The sequence below is a fragment of the Oncorhynchus keta genome, unplaced genomic scaffold (assembly GCF_023373465.1).
Source record: "Oncorhynchus keta strain PuntledgeMale-10-30-2019 unplaced genomic scaffold, Oket_V2 Un_contig_14787_pilon_pilon, whole genome shotgun sequence".
Classification (NCBI taxonomy): domain Eukaryota; kingdom Metazoa; phylum Chordata; class Actinopteri; order Salmoniformes; family Salmonidae; genus Oncorhynchus; species Oncorhynchus keta.
The window spans coordinates 18,322-41,896 of record NW_026278948.1 but is presented as its reverse complement, the minus strand read 5'-3'; the positions used below and the strand labels follow the sequence as shown (position 1 = coordinate 41,896).

The 23,575-nt window shown below is 50.1% G+C and overlaps 2 protein-coding genes across 2 annotated transcripts in view; one reads left to right on the top strand and one right to left on the bottom strand.

The window, feature by feature from the left end:
* LOC127918754 (uncharacterized) overlaps positions 1–14,774 on the top strand; it is a 31,311-nt gene extending 16,537 nt beyond the window's left edge. Inside the window, exons 6-8 of the mRNA XM_052501942.1 lie at positions 14,001–14,132; positions 14,315–14,404; positions 14,692–14,774. Of these exons, the coding sequence (XP_052357902.1) occupies positions 14,001–14,132; positions 14,315–14,404; positions 14,692–14,774 (305 nt within the window). The remainder of the gene's footprint in view (positions 1–14,000; positions 14,133–14,314; positions 14,405–14,691) is intronic.
* A 5,378-nt stretch (positions 14,775–20,152) lies between these two features.
* LOC127918752 (signal-induced proliferation-associated 1-like protein 1) lies at positions 20,153–23,013 on the bottom strand. The gene is made up of 2 exons (XM_052501941.1): positions 22,902–23,013; positions 20,153–20,449 (listed from the first exon to the last, which is right to left on the bottom strand). Exons 1-2 carry the CDS (start codon positions 23,004–23,006, stop codon positions 20,306–20,308), a joined length of 249 nt encoding a protein of 82 aa, XP_052357901.1. The 5' UTR covers positions 23,007–23,013; the 3' UTR covers positions 20,153–20,305.
* Positions 23,014–23,575: the final 562 nt, after the last annotated feature.

Here is a 23,575-nt window from a genome sequence, read left to right as displayed (position 1 = left end):
ACCCCTATAGCCATCAGTGAAGAACCCCATAGCCATCAGTGAAGAACCCTATAGCCATCAGTGAAGAACCCCTATAGCCATCAGTGAAGAACCCCTATAGCCATCAGTGAAGAACCCCCATCAGTGAAGAACCCTATAGCCATCAGTGAAGAATCCCTATAGCCATCAGTGAAGAACCCCCATAGCCATCAGTGAAGAACCCCTATAGCCATCAGTGAAGACCCCTATAGCCATCAGTGAAGACCCCTATAGCCATCAGTGAAGACCCCTATAGCCATCAGTGAAGAACCCCATCAGTGAAGAACCCCTATAGCCATCAGTGAAGAATCCCTATAGCCATCAGTGAAGAACCCCCATAGCCATCAGTGAAGAACCCCTATAGCCATCAGTGAAGAATCCCTATAGCCATCAGTGAAGAACCCCATAGCCATCAGTGAAGAACCCCTATAGCCATCAGTGAATAACCCCTATAGCCATCAGTGAAGAACCCGTATAGCCATCAGTGAAGAACCCCTATAGCCATCAGTGAAGAACCCCCATAGCCATCAGTGAAGACCCCCATAGCCATCAGTGAAGACCCCTATAGCCATCAGTGAAGAACCCCTATAGCCATCAGTGAAGAACCCCATAGCCATCAGTGAAGACCCCTATAGCCATCAGTGAAGAACCCCCATAGCCATCAGTGAAGAACCCCTATAGCCATCAGTGAAGACCCCCATAGCCATCAGTGAAGACCCCCTATAGCCATCAGTGAAGAACCCCTATAGCCATCAGTGAAGAACCCCTATAGCCATCAGTGAAGAACCCCCATCAGTGAAGAACCCCCATAGCCATCAGTGAAGAACCCCCATCAGTGAAGACCCCCATAGCCATCAGTGAAGAACCCCCATCAGTGAAGAACCCTATAGCCATCAGTGAAGACCCCCTATAGCCATCAGTGAAGAACCCTATAGCCATCAGTGAAGAACCCCTATAGCCATCAGTGAAGATCCCCTATAGCCATCAGTGAAGAACCCCCATAGCCATCAGTGAAGAACCCCTATAGCCATCAGTGAAGAACCCCTATAGCCATCAGTGAAGAACCCCTATAGCCATCAGTGAAGGACCCCTATAGCCATCAGTGAAGAACCCCTATAGCCATCAGTGAAGAACCCCTATAGCCATCAGTGAAGACCCCTATAGCCATCAGTGAAGAACCCCATAGCCATCAGTGAAGACCCCTATAGCCATCAGTGAAGAACCCCTATAGCCATCAGTGAAGACCCCTATAGCCATCACTGAAGAACCCCCATAGCCATCAGTGAAGAACCCTATAGCCATCAGTGAAGAACCCCTATAGCCATCAGTGAAGAACCCCTATAGCCATCAGTGAAGAACCCTATAGCCATCAGTGAAGAACCCCTATAGCCATCAGTGAAGAACCCCTATAGCCATCAGTGAAGAACCCTATAGCCATCAGTGAAGAACCCCTATAGCCATCAGTGAAGAACCCCTATAGCCATCAGTGAAGAACCCTATAGCCATCAGTGAAGAACCCCATCAGTGAAGAACCCCTATAGCCATCAGTGAAGAACCCCATAGCCATCAGTGAAGAACCCCTATAGCCATCAGTGAAGAACCCCTATAGCCATCAGTGAAGAACCCCATCAGTGAAGAACCCCTATAGCCATCAGTGAATAACCCCTATAGCCATCAGTGAAGAACCCTATAGCCATCAGTGAAGAACCCCCATCAGTGAAGAACCCCTATAGCCATCAGTGAAGACCCCTATAGCCATCAGTGAAGAACCCCCATATCCATCAGTGAAGACCCCTATAGCCATCAGTGAAGACCCCCTATAGCCATCAGTGAAGAACCCTATAGCCATCAGTGAAGAACCCCTATAGCCATCAGTGAAGAACCCCTATAGCCATCAGTGAAGAACCCCTATAGCCATCAGTGAAGATCCCCTATAGCCATCAGTGAAGAACCCCTATAGCCATCAGTGAAGAACCCCTATAGCCATCAGTGAAGAACCCTATAGCCATCAGTGAAGAACCCTATAGCCATCAGTGAAGAACCCCTATAGCCATCAGTGAAGAATCCCTATAGCCATCAGTGAAGAACCCCATAGCCATCAGTGAAGAACCCCTATAGCCATCAGTGAAGACCCCTATAGCCATCAGTGAAGACCCCCTATAGCCATCAGTGAAGACCCCTATATCCATCAGTGAAGAACCCCCATCAATGAAGAACCCCTATAGCCATCAGTGAAGAATCCCTATAGCCATCAGTGAAGAACCCCCATAGCCATCAGTGAAGAACCCCTATAGCCATCAGTGAAGAATCCCTATAGCCATCAGTGAAGAACCCCCATAGCCATCAGTGAAGAACCCCCATAGCCATCAGTGAAGAACCCTATAGCCATCAGTGAATAACCCCTATAGCCATCAGTGAAGAACCCGTATAGCCATCAGTGAAGAACCCCTATAGCCATCAGTGAAGAACCCCCATAGCCATCAGTGAAGACCCCCATAGCCATCAGTGAAGACCCCTATAGCCATCAGTGAAGAACCCCTATAGCCATCAGTGAAGAACCCCCATAGCCATCAGTGAAGACCCCTATAGCCATCAGTGAAGAACCCCATAGCCATCAGTGAAGAACCCCTATAGCCATCAGTGAAGACCCCCATAGCCATCAGTGAAGACCCCTATAGCCATCAGTGAAGAACCCCTATAGCCATCAGTGAAGAACCCCTATAGCCATCAGTGAAGAACCCCCATCAGTGAAGAACCCCCATAGCCATCAGTGAAGAACCCCCATCAGTGAAGACCCCCATAGCCATCAGTGAAGAACCCCATCAGTGAAGAACCCCTATAGCCATCAGTGAAGACCCCTATAGCCATCAGTGAAGAACCCCTATAGCCATCAGTGAAGAACCCCTATAGCCATCAGTGAAGATCCCCTATAGCCATCAGTGAAGAACCCCATAGCCATCAGTGAAGAACCCCTATAGCCATCAGTGAAGAACCCCTATAGCCATCAGTGAAGAACCCCTATAGCCATCAGTGAAGAACCCCTATAGCCATCAGTGAAGACCCCCTATAGCCATCAGTGAAGAACCCCTATAGCCATCAGTGAAGACCCCCTATAGCCATCAGTGAAGAACCCCCATAGCCATCAGTGAAGACCCCCTATAGCCATCAGTGAAGAACCCCTATAGCCATCAGTGAAGACCCCCTATAGCCATCAGTGAAGAACCCCCATAGCCATCAGTGAAGAACCCCTATAGCCATCAGTGAAGAACCCCTATAGCCATCAGTGAAGAACCCCTATAGCCATCAGTGAAGAACCCCTATAGCCATCAGTGAAGAACCCCTATAGCCATCAGTGAAGAACCCTATAGCCATCAGTGAAGAACCCTATAGCCATCAGTGAAGAACCCCTATAGCCATCAGTGAAGAACCCCTATAGCCATCAGTGAAGAACCCCTATAGCCATCAGTGAAGAACCCCATCAGTGAAGAACCCCTATAGCCATCAGTGAAGAACCCCCATAGCCATCAGTGAAGAACCCCTATAGCCATCAGTGAAGAACCCCTATAGCCATCAGTGAAGAACCCCCATCAGTGAAGAACCCCTATAGCCATCAGTGAATAACCCCTATAGCCATCAGTGAAGAACCCCTATAGCCATCAGTGAAGAACCCCATCAGTGAAGAACCCCTATAGCCATCAGTGAAGACCCCTATAGCCATCAGTGAAGAACCCCATATCCATCAGTGAAGACCCCTATAGCCATCAGTGAAGACCCCTATAGCCATCAGTGAAGAACCCCTATAGCCATCAGTGAAGAACCCCTATAGCCATCAGTGAAGAACCCCTATAGCCATCAGTGAAGAACCCCTATAGCCATCAGTGAAGATCCCCTATAGCCATCAGTGAAGAACCTCTATAGCCATCAGTGAAGACCCCTATAGCCATCAGTGAAGAACCCCTATAGCCATCAGTGAAGAACCCCTATAGCCATCAGTGAAGAACCCCTATAGCCATCAGTGAAGAACCCCTATAGCCATCAGTGAAGAACCCCTATAGCCATCAGTGAAGAACCCCATCAGTGAAGAACCCCTATAGCCATCAGTGAAGAACCCCTATAGCCATCAGTGAAGAACCCCTATAGCCATCAGTGAAGACCCCTATAGCCATCAGTGAAGACCCCTATAGCCATCAGTGAAGACCCCTATAGCCATCAGTGAAGAACCCCTATAGCCATCAGTGAAGAACCCCATAGCCATCAGTGAAGAACCCCTATAGCCATCAGTGAAGAACCCCTATAGCCATCAGTGAAGAACCCCCATCAGTGAAGAACCCCTATAGCCATCAGTGAAGAACCCCTATAGCCATCAGTGAAGAACCCCTATAGCCATCAGTGAAGAACCCCTATAGCCATCAGTGAAGAACCCCTATAGCCATCATTGAAGAACCCCTATAGCCATCAGTGAAGAACCCCTATAGCCATCATTGAAGAACCCCTATAGCCATCAGTGAAGAACCCCTATAGCCATCATTGAAGAACCCCTATAGCCATCAGTGAAGATCCCTATAGCCATCAGTGAAGAACCCCTATAGCCATCAGTGAAGATCCCCTATAGCCATCAGTGAAGAACCCCTATAGCCATCAGTGAAGAACCCCTATAGCCATCAGTGAAGATCCCCTATAGCCATCAGTGAAGAACCCCTATAGCCATCAGTGAAGAACCCCTATAGCCATCAGTGAAGAACCCTATAGCCATCAGTGAAGAACCCTATAGCCATCAGTGAAGAACCCCTATAGCCATCAGTGAAGACCCCCTATAGCCATCAGTGAAGAACCCCTATAGCCATCAGTGAAGAACCCCTATAGCCATCAGTGAAGATCCCCTATAGCCATCAGTGAAGACCCCCTATAGCCATCAGTGAAGAACCCCTATAGCCATCAGTGAAGAACCCCTATAGCCATCAGTGAAGAACCCCTATAGCCATCAGTGAAGAACCCCTATAGCCATCAGTGAAGAACCCCTATAGCCATCAGTGAAGATCCCCTATAGCCATCAGTGAAGAACCCCTATAGCCATCAGTGAAGAACCCCTATAGCCATCAGTGAAGAACCCCTATAGCCATCAGTGAAGAACCCCTATAGCCATCAGTGAAGAACCCCTATAGCCATCAGTGAAGAACCCCTATAGCCATCAGTGAAGAACCCCTATAGCCATCAGTGAAGAACCCCTATAGCCATCAGTGAAGAACCCCTATAGCCATCAGTGAAGACCCCCTATAGCCATCAGTGAAGACCCCTATAGCCATCAGTGAAGAACCCCTATAGCCATCAGTGAAGAACCCTATAGCCATCAGTGAAGAACCCCTATAGCCATCAGTGAAGAACCCCTATAGCCATCAGTGAAGAACCCCTATAGCCATCAGTGAAGAACCCCTATAGCCATCAGTGAAGAACCCCTATAGCCATCAGTGAAGAACCCCTATAGCCATCAGTGAAGAACCCCTATAGCCATCAGTGAAGAACCCCTATAGCCATCAGTGAAGAACCCCTATAGCCATCAGTGAAGAACCCCTATAGCCATCAGTGAAGAACCCCTATAGCCATCAGTGAAGACCCCTATAGCCATCAGTGAAGAACCCCTATAGCCATCAGTGAAGACCCCCTATAGCCATCAGTGAAGAACCCCTATAGCCATCAGTGAAGAACCCCTATAGCCATCAGTGAAGAACCCCTATAGCCATCAGTGAAGAACCCCTATAGCCATCAGTGAAGAACCCCTATAGCCATCAGTGAAGAACCCCTATAGCCATCAGTGAAGAACCCCTATAGCCATCAGTGAAGACCCCTATAGCCATCAGTGAAGAACCCCTATAGCCATCAGTGAAGACCCCTATAGCCATCAGTGAAGACCCCCTATAGCCATCAGTGAAGACCCCCTATAGCCATCAGTGAAGAACCCCTATAGCCATCAGTGAAGAACCCCTATAGCCATCAGTGAAGAACCCCTATAGCCATCAGTGAAGACCCCCTATAGCCATCAGTGAAGAACCCCTATAGCCATCAGTGAAGAACCCCTATAGCCATCAGTGAAGACCCCCTATAGCCATCAGTGAAGAACCCTATAGCCATCAGTGAAGAACCCCCATAGCCATCAGTGAAGAACCCTATAGCCATCAGTGAAGAACCCCTATAGCCATCAGTGAAGACCCCTATAGCCATCAGTGAAGAACCCCCATAGCCATCAGTGAAGAACCCTTATAGCCATCGGTGAAGAACCCCTATAGCCATCAGTGAAGAACCCCTATAGCCATCAGTGAAGAACCCCTATAGCCATCAGTGAAGAACCCTATAGCCATCAGTGAAGACCCCTATAGCCATCAGTGAAGACCCCTATAGCCATCAGTGAAGAACCCCTATAGCCATCAGTGAAGAACCCCATCAGTGAAGAACCCCTATAGCCATCAGTGAAGAACCCCATAGCCATCAGTGAAGAACCCCTATAGCCATCAGTGAAGAACCCCTATAGCCATCAGTGAAGACCCCTATAGCCATCAGTGAAGAACCCCCATAGCCATCAGTGAAGAACCCTTATAGCCATCGGTGAAGAACCCCTATAGCCATCAGTGAAGAACCCCTATAGCCATCAGTGAAGAACCCTATAGCCATCAGTGAAGAACCCCTATAGCCATCAGTGAAGAACCCCTATAGCCATCAGTGAAGACCCCCCATCAGTGAAGAACCCCTATAGCCATCAGTGAAGAACCCCTATAGCCATCAGTGAAGAACCCCTATAGCCATCAGTGAAGAACCCCTATAGCCATCAGTGAAGAACCCCTATAGCCATCAGTGAAGAACCCCTATAGCCATCAGTGAAGAACCCCTATAGCCATCAGTGAAGAACCCCTATAGCCATCAGTGAAGAACCCCTATAGCCATCAGTGAAGACCCCTATAGCCATCAGTGAAGAACCCCTATAGCCATCAGTGAAGAACCCCTATAGCCATCAGTGAAGAACCCCTATAGCCATCAGTGAAGACCCCCTATAGCCATCAGTGAAGAACCCCTATAGCCATCAGTGAAGAACCCCTATAGCCATCAGTGAAGAACCCCTATAGCCATCAGTGAAGAACCCCTATAGCCATCAGTGAAGAACCCCTATAGCCATCAGTGAAGAACCCCATCAGTGAAGAACCCCTATAGCCATCAGTGAAGAACCCCTATAGCCATCAGTGAAGAACCCCTATAGCCATCAGTGAAGACCCCCTATAGCCATCAGTGAAGAACCCCTATAGCCATCAGTGAAGAACCCTATAGCCATCAGTGAAGAACCCCCATCAGTGAAGAACCCCTATAGCCATCAGTGAAGAACCCCTATAGCCATCAGTGAAGAACCCCTATAGCCATCAGTGAAGAACCCCATCAGTGAAGAACCCCTATAGCCATCAGTGAAGAACCCCTATAGCCATCAGTGAAGAACCCCTATAGCCATCAGTGAAGAACCCCCATCAGTGAAGAACCCCTATAGCCATCAGTGAAGAACCCTATAGCCATCAGTGAAGAACCCCTATAGCCATCAGTGAAGAACCCTATAGCCATCAGTGAAGAACCCCTATAGCCATCAGTGAAGACCCCCATAGCCATCAGTGAAGAACCCTATAGCCATCAGTGAAGAACCCCTATAGCCATCAGTGAAGACCCCCATAGCCATCAGTGAAGAACCCCTATAGCCATCAGTGAAGAACCCCCATAGCCATCAGTGAAGAACCCTATAGCCATCAGTGAAGAACCCTATAGCCATCAGTGAAGAACCCCTATAGCCATCAGTGAAGAACCCCCATAGCCATCAGTGAAGAACCCCTATAGCCATCAGTGAAGAACCCCCATAGCCATCAGTGAAGAACCCCTATAGCCATCAGTGAAGAACCCCATAGCCATCAGTGAAGAACCCCTATAGCCATCAGTGAAGAACCCTATAGCCATCAGTGAAGAACCCCTATAGCCATCAGTGAAGACCCCCTATAGCCATCAGTGAAGAACCCCTATAGCCATCAGTGAAGACCCCTATAGCCATCAGTGAAGAACCCCTATAGCCATCAGTGAAGAACCCCTATAGCCATCAGTGAAGACCCCTATAGCCATCAGTGAAGAACCCCTATAGCCATCAGTGAAGACCCCTATAGCCATCAGTGAAGACCCCTATAGCCATCAGTGAAGAACCCCTATAGCCATCAGTGAAGAACCCCTATAGCCATCAGTGAAGAACCCCTATAGCCATCAGTGAAGAACCCCTATAGCCATCAGTGAAGAACCCCTATAGCCATCAGTGAAGAACCCCTATAGCCATCAGTGAAGAACCCCTATAGCCATCAGTGAAGAACCCCTATAGACATCAGTGAAGAACCCCTATAGACATCAGTGAAGAACCCCTATAGCCATCAGTGAAGAACCCCTATAGCCATCAGTGAAGAACCCCTATAGACATCAGTGAAGAACCCCTATAGACATCAGTGAAGAACCCCTATAGACATCAGTGAAGAACCCCTATAGACATCAGTGAAGAACCCCTATAGACATCAGTGAAGAACCCCTATAGCCATCAGTGAAGAACCCCTATAGCCATCAGTGAAGAACCCCTATAGCCATCAGTGAAGAACCCCTATAGCCATCAGTGAAGAACCCCTATAGCCATCAGTGAAGACCCCTATAGCCATCAGTGAAGAACCCCTATAGCCATCAGTGAAGAACCCCTATAGCCATCAGTGAAGAACCCTATAGCCATCAGTGAAGAACCCCTATAGCCATCAGTGAAGAACCCCTATAGCCATCAGTGAAGAACCCCTATAGCCATCAGTGAAGAACCCCTATAGCCATCAGTGAAGAACCCTATAGCCATCAGTGAAGACCCCTATAGCCATCAGTGAAGAACCCCTATAGCCATCAGTGAAGAACCCCTATAGCCATCAGTGAAGACCCCTATAGCCATCAGTGAAGAACCCCTATAGCCATCAGTGAAGAACCCCTATAGCCATCAGTGAAGAACCCCTATAGCCATCAGTGAAGAACCCCTATAGCCATCAGTGAAGAACCCTATAGCCATCAGTGAAGAACCCCTATAGCCATCAGTGAAGAACCCCTATAGCCATCAGTGAAGACCCCTATAGCCATCAGTGAAGACCCCCTATAGCCATCAGTGAAGAACCCCTATAGCCATCAGTGAAGACCCCTATAGACATCAGTGAAGAACCCCTATAGCCATCAGTGAAGAACCCCTATAGCCATCAGTGAAGACCCCTATAGACATCAGTGAAGAACCCTATAGACATCAGTGAAGAACCCCTATAGCCATCAGTGAAGAACCCCTATAGCCATCAGTGAAGAACCCCTATAGACATCAGTGAAGAACCCCTATAGACATCAGTGAAGAACCCCTATAGACATCAGTGAAGAACCCCTATAGACATCAGTGAAGAACCCTATAGACATCAGTGAAGAACCCCTATAGCCATCAGTGAAGAACCCCTATAGCCATCAGTGAAGAACCCCTATAGCCATCAGTGAAGAACCCCTATAGCCATCAGTGAAGAACCCCTATAGCCATCAGTGAAGACCCCTATAGCCATCAGTGAAGAACCCCTATAGCCATCAGTGAAGAACCCCTATAGCCATCAGTGAAGAACCCCTATAGCCATCAGTGAAGAACCCTATAGCCATCAGTGAAGAACCCCTATAGCCATCAGTGAAGAACCCCTATAGCCATCAGTGAAGAACCCCTATAGCCATCAGTGAAGAACCCCTATAGCCATCAGTGAAGACCCCTATAGCCATCAGTGAAGAACCCCTATAGCCATCAGTGAAGAACCCCTATAGCCATCAGTGAAGACCCCTATAGCCATCAGTGAAGAACCCCTATAGCCATCAGTGAAGAACCCCTATAGCCATCAGTGAAGAACCCCTATAGCCATCAGTGAAGACCCCTATAGCCATCAGTGAAGAACCCCTATAGCCATCAGTGAAGAACCCCTATAGCCATCAGTGAAGAACCCCTATAGCCATCAGTGAAGAACCCCTATAGCCATCAGTGAAGACCCCTATAGCCATCAGTGAAGAACCCCTATAGCCATCAGTGAAGAACCCCTATAGCCATCAGTGAAGACCCCTATAGCCATCAGTGAAGAACCCTATAGCCATCAGTGAAGAACCCCTATAGCCATCAGTGAAGAACCCTATAGCCATCAGTGAAGAACCCTATAGCCATCAGTGAAGAACCCCTATAGCCATCAGTGAAGAACCCCTATAGCCATCAGTGAAGAACCCCTATAGCCATCAGTGAAGACCCCTATAGCCATCAGTGAAGACCCCTATAGCCATCAGTGAAGACCCCAGTAGGTGTGAGTTTGGTGCTGATATACACCTCATCTGATCACAGCTCAACCCACCATCGCAGACTACTGATCCCGGCTGGTCCTGTTAGTGCTGAGGAGGGACACAAGCCTCACCTCAAAGACCAAGAGTTAAGGAGGTTAGGTCGCCTACTCTTCCTGCACTATCAATTTAGCACATGAAACCAGTAATTTATAAAAAAGAAACGTTTTGTAGTAAATTTAAAAAATATAAATATTCTAAGCTTTCTTGACTGCTGATCACCAGTAAAAATGAAAAGAAATGTTTGAGTTTGTGACGCATATTAATTTTGCCGGCAAACATCTTAATCATTCTAAAAACATCGCTCCACCAGTGACTCAGCCCCAGGTGGATTTCAGATAGTTGCAATGGAGGATGATGATGGTGTAGAGGCTCTACAGTAACCACTAGCAGATCAAGCTAAAATGAACAGATTGACGTCGGTGCTTTACTTAGGTTTAAGCAAGTCATTACAAGTACTGTAAAAATTGTCCAGAGAGTGTTGTATCGTCATCTGTACATCGGTTGTAACAATATTGAATTTACGGTCCTTCCTGGCAAAGCTATATGAGGAGGTTGATAGTCAGGAACACATCGTGAAGGGGAACATAAGGGCAGTGCAGGGCGGGGCCAGTCTCCAGTCCCTCTCCCCCTATCCTTTCCTCTTCTCATATCACCCCCCTCCTCTCCTCTCCAGTCCCTCTCCCCTATCCTTTCCTCTTCTCATATCACCCCCTCCTCTCCTCTCCAGTCCCTCTCCCCCTATCCTTTCCTCTTCTCGTATCACCCCCTCCTCTCCTCTCCCTCTCCCCCTATCCTTTCCTCTTCTCATATCACCCCCCTCCTCTCCAGTCCCTCTATCCCCTCCCTTCCTCCCTCCTCTCCCATCCCTCCACACTCTCTATCCCCTCCCTTCCTCTCTCCTCTCCCATCCCTCCACTCTCTATCCCCTCCCTTCCTCTCTCCTCTCCCATCCCTCCACTCTCTATCCCCTCCCTTCCTCTCTCCTCTCCCATCCCTCCACACTCTCTATCCCCTCCCTTCCTCTCTCCTCTCCCATCCCTCCACACTCTCTATCCCCTCCCTTCCTCTCTCCTCTCCCATCCCTTCACACTCTCTATCCCCTCCTTCCTCTCTCCTCTCTATCCCTCCCTTCCTCTCTCCTCTCTATCCCCTCCCTTCCTCTCTCCTCTCCAGTCCCTCCACCCCCTCTCTATCCCTCCCTTCCTCCCTTCCTCTCCCCGTCCCTCCACCCCCTCTCTCTATCCCCTCCCTTCCTCTCTCCTCTCCAGTCCCTCTCTCTCTCTATCCCCTCCCTTCCTCTCTCCCTCCCTTGTCTCTCGCTCTCTCTATCCCCTCCCTCCCTCTTGTCTCCTCTTTGTTGCTCTGATTACTCACTGCAAACTGCAATTATCTAGCAGCCAAACAGATACTCATGAAACTGAGCTGGGTGTGAGTGTATAGAGAGAAAGAGGAGAGAAGGAGAGAGAGAAGGAGAGGGAGAAGGAGAGGGAGAGCGAGAAGGAGAGAGAGAAGAAGGAGAGGGAGAGAGAGAAGGAGAGAGAGAAAGAGAGAGAGAGAAGGAGAAGTAGAGAGAGAAGGAGAGAGAGAAAGAGAGGGAGAAGGAGAAGTAGAGAGAGGAGAGGGAGAAGGAGAGAGAGAAGGAGAGAGAGAAGGAGAAGTAGAGAGAGAGAGAGGGAGAAGGAGAGAGAGAAGGAGAGGGAGAAGGAGAGAGAGAAGGAGAAGTAGAGAGAGAAGGAGAGAGAGAAAGAGAAGTAGAGAGAGAAGGAGAGAGAGAAAAAGAGAGGAGAAGGAGAGGGAGAGAGAAGGAGAGAGAGAACAAGAGGGAGAAGGAGGTAGAGAGAGAAGGAGAGGCAGAAGGAGAGGGAGGAGGAGGGAGAAGGAGAGGGAGAGAGAGAAGGAGAGAGAGAGGGAGAGATAGAGAGAAGGAGAGAGAGGGAGAGAGAAGGAGAGAGAAGGAGAGAGAGACGGAAAGGGAGGAGAGAAAGAGGAGGGAGAAGGAGAGAGAGAAGGAAAGGGAGAAGGAGAGAAAGAGGAAGAGAGAGAAGGAGAGAGAGAAGGAGAGGGAGGAGAGAGGAGGAGGCAGACTCCAGCCGCAAAACAACAAAACAGTCACTCGAAACAGAAAATAGAGCTCTCGCTTAATTAATAAAGGAAAGTGAAACACCAATCTATTGGCAGATAAATACATCTGTTGGACCAGTACACACACACACATATCTACCCAAGCAGCAAAACAAAAGCAGTCTCTCTCCTCCCACACTACAACAGAAAACTGAGGCTCACATTATGTATTTTAATTCAAAAAAACTTTAATCGTGTGATGACCACTGAAAATGGCTATTTTATACACCTCTACATTTTACAAACATGGGATATAAACTTTGTTCATTAATAACCATGTCATTTTTTTATTTTTATATGTGCATTCAATGCAAAACGGTTTGATTTCTTCGTGGTAATTTGTTTAACTAGGGCCCATGTTTCCAACAGAATACTGTCCCCCCATAAACCCCTACTTAAGCCACTGCAATACTACAGTACCAGCAACAATAAGGACACGTCCCAAATGGCACCCTATCCCCTATATAGTGCACTACTTTTAACAAGTAGTGCACTAGATAGGGTGCCATTTGGGATGCACTCAGAGAGAAATAAAGTACATTTAGATAACATACATGCATACAGGAGTGGTTTTCATACACATTTGATACAATTCAGTCGCAACAATCATTTGTACAAAACAGTCTGAAAAGATCCCTTTTTAAAAAAAAAACATTTGGAGACTAAGGATATTATTACAAAACATTATGTTACATTCACACTCCCAGAATTTATTGGTCTTGTTTTCTAAATGTCTTAACAGAATAGAAGGAACAGAACGAACAGAAGAAACCCAACATAAGGAACAGAACAGCAAAAGAAAAATGAAAAGGTGAAGAGTAACGTGACAGAATATTCAGAATGGAGGAATAAGCCTGGTACTGTATCAAGGCGAGAGAGAGAGTGTGTGTGTGTGTGTGTGTGTGTGTGTGTGTGTGTGTGTGTGTGTGTGTGTGTGTGTGTGTGTGTGTGTGTGTGTGAGAACACAGAACTCAAAACTCCAACCCCTCTGCCCAACGTGATAGTTTGTGAGTACAACAGAGTACAAAACTATGGCAATAAAATCTAGAAATAACATCTCATCTCAATATGGACTAATGTTCTTCGCCAGTCACTGGTACTGTGAGGGAAGGGATGAGGTGGGTTGGACGATTCTTACAACAGAACCAAGACACGCCTCCCTAGATCCAGACAGACAGAGAGACAGACGAGGGAGAGAGACAGACGAGGGAGAGAGACAGACGAGGGAGAGAGACAGACGAGGGAGAGAGACAGACGAGGGAGAGACAGACGAGGGAGAGACAGACGAGGGAGAGACAGACAGACAGACAGACAGACAGACAGACAGACAGACAGACAGACAGACAGACAGACAGACAGACACCCACTTCATAGTTCTGGAATTCTCTAGCTCAGGCCACATACTGAATGAACACGGTGGGCTTCTGGTGTCTGATTAGGTTTTGACGAGTACTGGGGTGTAATCCCTGGGGAATATTTACAAGTAGAGGGAGAAGGGAGAACCCTCACCCCAACAGAGGTCAGAGACCCCTCACCCCAGCAGAGGTTAGAGACCCCTCACCCCAACAGAGGTCAAAGACCCCTCACCCCAACAGAGGTCAGAGACCCCTCACCCCAACAGAGGTCAGAGACCCCTCACCCCAACAGAGGTCAGAGACCCCTCACCCCAACAGAGGTCAGAGACCCCTCACCCCAACAGAGGTCAGAAACTCCCTCACCCCAACAGAGGTCAGAAACTCCCTCACCCCAACAGAGGTCAGAAACTCCCTCACCCCAGAGGTCAGAAACCCCTCACCCCAGAGGTCACCCCAACAGAGGTCAGAAACCCCTCACCCCAACAGAGGTCAGAAACTCCCTCACCCCAACAGAGGTCAGAAACTCCCTCACCCCAACAGAGGTCAGAGACCCCCTCACCCCAACAGAGGTTAAGGTCAGAAACCCCCTCACCCCAACAGAGGTCAGAGACCCCCTCACCCCAACAGAGGTTAAAGGTCAGAAACCCCTCACCCCAACAGAGGTCAGAAACCCCCTCACCCCAACAGAGGTCAGAGACCCCCTCACCCCAACAGAGGTTAAAGGTCAGAAACCCCCTCACCCCAACAGAGGTAAGAAACCCCCTCACCCCAACAGAGGTCAGAAACTCCCTCACCCCAGAGGTCAGAGACCCCTCACCCCAACAGAGGTCAGAAACCCCTCACCTCAACAGAGGTTAAAGGTCAGAGACCCCTCACCCCAACAGAGGTCAGAAACCCCTCACCCCAACAGAGGTCAGAGACCCCCTCACCCCAAGAGGTCAGAGACCCCCTCACCCCAAACAGAGGTCAGAGACCCCCTCACCCCAACAGAGGTCAGAGACCCCCTCACCCCAACAGAGGTCAGAGACCCCCTCACCCCAAACAGAGGTCAGAGACCCCCTCACCCCAACAGAGGTTAGAGACCCCTCACCCCAAACAGAGGTCAGAGACCCCCTCACCCCAACAGAGGTCAGAGACCCCTCACCCCAACAGAGGTCAGAGACCCCTCACCCCAACAGAGTTATTTAGCAATACCCATCACACACACACAGCAAAAGGGACACACACACCTGAGTGATGCCTAAGTGTTTCCCTCCCTAGTGTGTCTGTCTGTCTGTCTGTCTGTCTGATGTAACAGTGTCTCTACGGAGGTGGAAAGACCTGTCCTTTATTATCATACTACAGCCTAGCAACAGCTTCAAAAGAAACTCGCCTCGCTGAAGTGTGTGTGTTTTATACCAGGTAGCTGTCCATTTTAGTAGTGACCCAGGTGTATACCAGGTAGCGGTCCATTTTAGTAGTGACCCAGGTGTATACCAGGTAGCTGTCCATTTTAGTAGTGACCCAGGTGTATACCAGGTAGCGGTCCATTTTAGTAGTGACCCAGGTGTATACCAGGTAGCTGTCCATTTTAGTAGTGACCCAGGTGTATACCAGGTAGCGGTCCATTTTAGTAGTGACCCAGGTGTATACCAGGTAGCTGTCCATTTTAGTAGTGACCCAGGTGTATACCAGGTAGCTGTCCATTTTAGTAGTGACCCAGGTGTATACCAGGTCGCTGTCCATTTTAGTAGTGACACAGGTGTTTTCTTAGTCAGACCGGTTTGTGTTGTCATGCCAACTGTGACCAATAGGAGTTGGGCTAGAAGACAAGCCAGGATCCAAGTCACGTCTCCACATCAGTGGATGAAGAACACAGACTACACGGAGATAGATGAAATATAACACCATTCATTCACAGTCAAAACAATAATAACAACATATTATATTGTACTCTATTTGTTCTCAGACACCTGTATTGCAGCTCGAGTAGCTTGACAATGTTGAGGGTTTCAGATTGAATCACACAGTTATTCTTTCTTCCTTTATCTGTGGGGGTTGAACTGAATAAAACGACTGTCGTTTCTGACTATAGAGACAGAGAGGTGTTTTAGTACACAGAGGATGGATCATGGCAGCACATTGATTATTTTATGTTGAGTGACACTTCCACTTTTCACCACTGGAGGGCACTGTAAGCAACACAACAGCAGGCTCTGGCACCACGAAACGAGATATTAATAATATAGGAAGCTAGCTCTGGTCCAGGGTGTAAGCGCATGTTTCTCTACTAACAGGAGTGGAGGAACACGGACTAATATGCCCTGGACCAGAGCTAGTAGAAACCATAATGTCAGGCTTTAAAAGCGAGAATGGAAAGAATCAAAGCCATTTAGATAATAAAATAATGACATTTTCTAAGAGAAAACTAAACACTGACGACTTCAGTTGTACTGTACGCAATAAGAACAACTTATTTATTCTTTTTTTTTATAATACAAAGAAATAAATAAAATCCCCCCCAAAAATGCTTCCCGATTTAAAACGATTTAGAAGTGAATCACATTCCTTGAGATGGTGGGGGGAGAGAAGAATCCTCTCTCTTCTTCATCGCTCTCTTCTTCATCGTTGTCTTCTTCATCGCGCCGTACACCAAAATGATGAAGACGTCCCATTGCTATTCCATCACTCTGCTTTGGAGTAAAACGGCCGTTTGAAAAACCTACTGGTCCTCAGAACTTCTCTTGACAACGGAACAGGAAGTCTTGGTCATGTTCCGTGCTTATTGCTTTTAAAACACCGTTCTGTTAGCAATATAGTCCTGACGTCAGCCATGTCTGACCATCTCTCTCCACTGTTGATGACTTGGTTATTTAACGGACCTGGGACGCAGTTTCAAAGTGTCACAAGCACCTACACAATGGATTCTGAGATCGAGGATGCCGGATGTTTCTGAGGGGGGCAGAGTGTGGCTGGGAGGGGGCAGAGTGTGGTTGGGAGGGGCAGAGTGTGGTTGGGAGGGGGCAGAGTGTGGTTGGGAGGGGGCAGAGTGTGGTTGGGGGGGGCAGAGTGGTTGGGGGGGGCAGAGTGTGGTTGGGGGGGGGGCAGAGTGTGGTTGGGAGGGGGCAGAGTGTGGTTGGGGGGGGCAGAGTGTGGTTGGGGGGGGCAGAGTGTGGTTGGGAGGGGCAGAGGGGTTGGGGGGGCAGAGTGTGGTTGGGAGGGGGCAGAGTGTGGTTGGGAGGGGGCAGAGTGTGGTTGGGAGGGGGCAGAGTGTGGTTGGGAGGGGCAGAGTGTGGTTGGGAGGGGGCAGAGTGTGGTTGGGAGGGGGCAGAGTGTGGTTGGGAGGGGGCAGAGTGGTTGGGGGGCAGAATATGGGTTGGGGGGCAGAGTGTGGTTGGGGGGGGCAGAGTGTGGTTGGGGGGGGCAGAGTGTGGTTGGGAGGGGGCAGAGTGTGGTTGGGAGGGGGCAGAGTGTGGTTGGGAGGGGGCAGAGTGTGGTTGGGAGGGGTTGGGGGGGGCAGAGTGTGGTTGGGGGGGCAGAGTGTGGTTGGGAGGGGCAGAGTGTGGTTGGGAGGGGGCAGAGTGTGGTTGGGAGGGGCAGAGTGTGGTTGGGAGGGGGCAGCGTGTGGTTGGGAGGGGGCAGAGTGTGGTTGGGAGGGGGCAGAGTGTGGTTGGGAGGGGGCAGAGTGTGGTTGGGAGGGGGCAGAGTGTGGTTGGGAGGGGGCAGAGTGTGGTTGGGAGGGGGCAGAGTGTGGTTGGGAGGGGCAGAGTGTGGTTGGGAGGGGGCAGAGTGTGGTTGGGAGGGGGCAGAGTGTGGTTGGGAGGGGGCAGAGTGTGGCTGGGAGGGCAGAGTGTGGTTGGGAGGGGGCAGAGTGTGGTTGGGAGGGGGCAGAGTGTGGTTGGGAGGGGCAGAGTGGTTGGGAGGGGGCAGAGTGTGGTTGGGAGGGGGCAGCGTGTGGTTGGGAGGGGCAGAGTGTGGTTGGGAGGGGGCAGAGTGTGGTTGGGAGGGTGGGAGGCAGAGTGTGGTTGGGAGGGGTCAGAGGTGGTTGGGGGTCAGAGTGTGGTTGGGGGGGGGTCAGAATGTGTGGTTGGGAGGGTCAGAGTGTGGTTGGGAGGGGTCAGAGTGTGGTTGGGAGGGTCAGAGTGTGGTTGGGAGGGGTCAGAGTGTGGTTGGGAGGGGGCAGAGTGTGGTTGGGAGGGGGCAGAGTGTGGTAGGGGGTCAGAGTGTGGTTAGGAGGGGCAGAGTGTGGTTGGGAGGGGCAGAGTGTGGTTTGGAGGGGGCAGAGTGTGGTTTGGGGGCATCAGAGTGTGGTTTGGGGCATCAGTCAGAGTGTGGTTTGGGGGGTTGTAACACACTACTGGTCAATGAGACTAGTTGGGAGGGCAATATGGTGCGAGGGGGATTGACAAAACTCCAACTGCCAAAATACGTATTTTCCAGACTCTTGGAAAGTTCTCTTTCAGATGTTAGAAGCACATGCTTCTCAATGCCCTGGTCCAAAGCAGATACAATCCCTTGGTCAGAAAGTCCAGGCTTCCACAGACACCTAGTTAACCCAGTAGGTACCTGGATTGCTGGCTCTTCATTCTCTCTACTTGTTTGGTCCAATAGAAACGGGTGAAGAGGAAGATCTGTATGTGTGTAGAGGAATGTGATTGGACAGAAAACAGCAGGCAGGGCTGTCTGTCTATTCCCTCCATCTGTCTACCTGTTTAGTGGGATAGTGTAGACAGAGGTAGCATTAGACGAGTCAGGGTTTGGAGAGGAGTGGAGGAGAGGAGCAGAGAAGGGGAGAGGGAAGAGAGAGGAGAGAGAGGAGAGAGAGGGGAGAGGGAAGAGAGAGGTAGAGAGAGAAGAGAGAGAGAAGAGAGAGGAGAGAGAGGAGAGAGAGGAAGAGAAAGGGAAGAGAGAGGTAGAGAGGAGGAGAGAGGGAGAGGGAAGAGAGAGGTAGAGAGAGGTAGAGAGAGGTAGAGAGAGGAGAGAGAGGAGGAGAGAGAGAGAGAGAGGGAGGAGGAGGGAGGAGAGAGGAGGAGAGAGGGAGGAGAGAGGGAGAGGAGAGAGGAGAGAGAGAGAGGGAGGAGAGAGGAGAGAGGGAGAGAGGAGAGAGGGAGAGGAGGGAGAGAGGGAAGAGAGAGGAGAGAGGGGAGAGAGAAGAGAGAGGAGAGAGGAGAGAGGGAGGAGAGAGGAGAGAGGAGAGAGAGGAAAGAGGGAGGAGAGAGGGAGGAGAGAGGGAGAGAGAGGGAGGAGAGAGGGAAGAGAGAGGAGAGAGGGAGGAGAGAGAGGAGAGGGAGAGGGAAGAGAGAGGAGAGAGGGAGGAGAGAGGAGAGAGAAGAGAGGGAGAGGAGGGAGAGAGGGAAGAGAGAGGAGAGAGGGATGAGAGAGGAGAGGGAGGAGAGAGGAGAGAGGGAGGAGAGAGGGAAGAGAGAGGGAGGGAAGAGAGAGGAGCGATTCCAGTTTCCACAGGGGCTGTTACAGTTAGTGTGGTCTATGTTCTGAGGCCTCAGGTGAAGAGACGTATTGTACAGACACTGAGGCTGTCTGGGTAAACATAACTCTCTCTTTGTCCTCCTACCACTCCCAGAGTGAAGTCAGCTCAGACGCTGTGGGAGGAGACGAGGAGACAACGCTCAAGTCTTCTGAACTCTAGTATTTCTGGGCAGTACTGAAATCACACAACAAATACACACCTCCTCAGCCAGTATGTGAGGACAGGATTATTTAACACAACACTGTCCTTCTAGGCTCTGGTCCTGAGTGTGAGAAGGGAACTTTACTGAAGACCAAGGGTAAGAAGGAGACACGGGGGTTGTAATATGTCCTTCAGCGAGATCAGGGAGAAGGGGAAATGGTTTTGGCGCTGGTCCCATTGTTTGGCTAGAGTCAAGGACAATCACTTTCTCTCTTCCTCTTCTCCCTCTCCTCTTCCTCTCCTCACTCTCTCTTCCTCTTCTCCCTCTCCTCACTCTCTTCCTCTTCTCCCTCCAGTTGAAAAGTCCTCTTCCTCACCTCACTCTCTCCTCTTCTGTCTCTCTCTCTCCTGTCTCTCTCTGTCTCTCTCTCTCTCTTCTGTCTCTTCTGTCTCTCTCTCTTCTTCTGTCTCTCTCTCTCTCTTCTGTGTCTCGCTCTCTCTCTCTTCTGTGTCTCTCTCTCTCTCTTCTGTGTCTCTCTCTCTCTTGTCTCTCTCTCTTCTGTCTCTCTCTCTCTTCTGTCTCTCTCTCTTCTGTCTCGCTCTCTTCTGTCTCTCTCTCTCTGTCTCTCTCTCTCTTCTGTCTCTCTCTCTCTTCTGTCTCTCTCTCTCTCTTTTGTCTCTCTCTCTTTTGTCTCTCTCTCTTCTGTCTCTCTCTTCTGTCTCTCTCTCTTCTGTCTCTCTCTCTTCTGTCTCTCTCTCTTCTGTCTCTCTCTCTTCTGTCTCAGTTCATGTCGATGGTGTTGAAAACCCACTCTGTGAACTTCTTGAGTTTGGCAGCAGAGCTCTGGGACTCCTCCTGCAGCCGCTGGTTATCTTCCCATAGCATCTTGATCTGTAGATGGAGACGCTGCTTCTCCTCACGCTCCTACAGGGAGGGAAGGAAAGGGAGGAGGAGGGAGGGAAGGAGAGGGAGGGGAAGGAAAGGAGAGGGAGGGAAGGAGAGGGGAGGGAGGGAGGGAAGGAGAGGAGAGGAGGAGGGAGGGAGGGGAAGGAGAGGGGGGAGGAGGGAAGGGAAGGAAAGGGAGGAAGGAAGGAAAGGAGTAGGGAGGGAAGGAGGAGGGAGGAAAGAAGGAAAGGAGGAGGGAGGGAAGGAAAGGGAGGGAAGGAAGGAAAGGAGGAGGAAGGGAAGGAAGGAAGGAAAGGAGGAGGGAGGAAGGAAGGAAAGGAGGAGGGAGGAAAGGGATGGAAGGAAGGAAGGAAAGGAGGAGGGAGGGAACGAAAGGGAGGGAAGGAAGGAAGGAAGGAAGGAAAGGAGGAGGGAGGGAGGGAGGGAGGGGAGGGAGGGAAGGAAGGAAGGAAGGAAGGAAGGAAGGAAGGAAGGAAGGAAGGAAGGAAAGGAGAGGGAGGAGGGAGGAGGGAGGGAAGGAAAGGAGAGGGGAGGAGGAGGGAGGGAAGGAAAGGAGAGGGAGGAGGAGGGAGGGAAGGAAGGAAAGGGAGGAGGAGGGAGGGAAGGAAGGAAAGGGAGGAGGAGGGAGGGAAGGAAGGAAGGAAAGGGAGGAGGAGGGAGGGAAGGAAGGAAAGGGAGGAGGAGGGAGGGAAGGAAAGGAGAGGGAGTAGGAGGGGAGGGAAGGAAAGGAGAGGGGAGGAGGAGGGAGGGAAGGAAAGGAGAGGGAGGAGGAGGGAGGGAAGGAAAGGAGAGGGAGGAGGAGGGAGGGAAGGATGGAAAGGTGAGGAGGAGGTGGGAGGGAAGGATGGAAAGGAGAGGGAGGGGAGGGAGGGAAGGAAGGAAAGGGGAGGAGGAAGGAAGGAAGGGAAGGGAGGGAGGAGGGAGGGAAGGAAGGAAAGGGAGGAGGAGGGAAGGAAGGAAGGGAAGGGAGGAGGAGGGGAGGGAAGGAAGGAAAGGAGGAGGGAGGGAAGGAAAGGGAGGAGGAGGAGGGAAAGGAATGGGATGAGGAGGGAGGGAAGGAAAGGAGAGGGAGGAGGAGGGAGGGGAGGATGGAAAGGAGAGGGAGGAGGAGGGAGGGAAGGATGGAAAGGAGAGGGAGGAGGAGGGAGGGAAGGATGGATGGAAAGGTGGAGGGAGGGAAGGAAAGGAGAGAGGGTGGAGGGAGGGAGGGAAGGATGGAAAGGAGAGGGGAGGAGGAGGGAGGGAAGGATGGAAAGGAGAGGGAGGAGGGAGGGAAGGATGGAAAGGAGGAGGTAGGGAAGGAAAGGAGAGGGAAGAGGAGAGAGGGAAGGAAAGGAGAGGGAGGAGGAGGGAGGGAAGGAAAGGAGAGGGAGGAGGAGGGAGGGAAGGATGGAAAGGAAGGGGAGGAGGAGGGGGAGGGAAGGATGGAGAGGGAGGGAAGGAAGGAAAGGAGGAGGGAGGGAAGGAAAGGAGAGGGAAGAGGAGAGAGGGAAGGAAAGGAGAGGGAGGGGAGGAGGGAGGGAAGGAAAGGAGAGGGAGGAGAAGAGAGGGAGGAGGGAGGGAAGGAGGGGGAGGGAAGGAAAGGAAAGGAGAGGGAAGAGGAGAGAAGGAAGGAAAGGAGAGGGAAGAGGAGAGAAGGGAAGGAAAGGGAGAAGGAGACAGGAAAGGAAAGGAGAAGGAGTGAGGGAAGGAAAGGAGGGAGGGGAGGAAAGGAGAGATAATGGGAGGGATAGAGAGGAAGGGGAGGGAGAAGGAGGGTGAGAGAGGAGGGGGAAGGAGGGTGAGAGGGATTGGAGAGGGAGGAGGGATAGAGGGAGGGGGAGAGAGGAGGGAGGCGGAGAGAGAGGATGGAGGGGAGAAAGAGGAGGGAGAGGGATAGAGAGGAAGAGGGAGAAGGAGAGAGAGAGGAGGGAGGGGGAGAGGAGGGTGGGAGGGATTGGAGAGGGAGGAGGGATAGAGGGAGAGAGAGGGGGAGGGAGAGAGAGGAGTTAGAGTTTAGCAACATTGTATAACAGATTGTATCTAAACCACCGGGAATGACACAAACTGCTGATTCACTAACTAAAAGGACAGAAAACTGTGTTACCAAGTTTGTTCCAAATGAGAAAACAGTAGGCAGCTTTTGACAAACGTAGAGATCGGACACAGCTAAAGTTTCAGAAAGTACAGAAGTTTGAGTGTGTACGTGCGTGCGTATTTTTGTGAGAGCCAGTACGTACACACACCGATCTGTTCATCCAGAGTAGTCCATTAGTTTAAACCTTTTCTTCATGGTTCGTTTCTGAGTTAAAGTGCATGTATTGACTCGTGTGGTTATTGACGACCATTTTTCCCATCAATTTGCTGAAACGACGGACAGAGAGAGAGGAGAGCTATGTTGTGTGTGTGTGTGTGTGTGTGTGTGTGTGTGTGTGTGTGTGTGTGTGTGTGTGTGTGTGTGTGTGTGTGTGTGTGTGTGTGTGTGTGTTACCTTCTTCAGGTCATCCTGCAGCATCCTAACCATGGCTTCCAGCTTGGTCAACTTCCTCTCCAAACCTGCAGGACCCTCACTGGGGGAAGAGTGACAAACACACATCCGACCACATGACATCTGGCATCCTCTAAAACACATCTAGTAATAACTGAGTAGTCAGGATGGGAGATCAGGATGGGACATCCTCTAAAACACATCTAGTAATAACTATGAGTAGTCAGGATGGGAGATCTGGCATCATCTAAAACACATCTAGTAATAACTACGAGTAGTCAGGATGGGAGATCTGGCATCATCTAAACACATCTAGTAATAACTATGAGTAGTCAGGATGGGAGATCTGGCATCATCTAAAACACATCTAGTAATAACTGAGTAGTCAGGATGGGAGATCTGGCATCATCTAAAACACATAAGTAACTGAGTAGTCAGGATGGGAGATCTGGCATCATCTAAAACACATATAGTAATAACTGAGTAGTCAGGATGGGAGATCTGGCATCATCTAAAACACATATAGTAATAACTGAGTAGTCAGGATGGGAGATCTGGCATCATCTATAACACATCTAGTAATAACTATGAGTAGTCAGGATGGGAGATCTGGCATCATCTATAACACATCTAGTAATAACTATGAGTAGTCAGGATGGGAGATCTGGCATCACCTA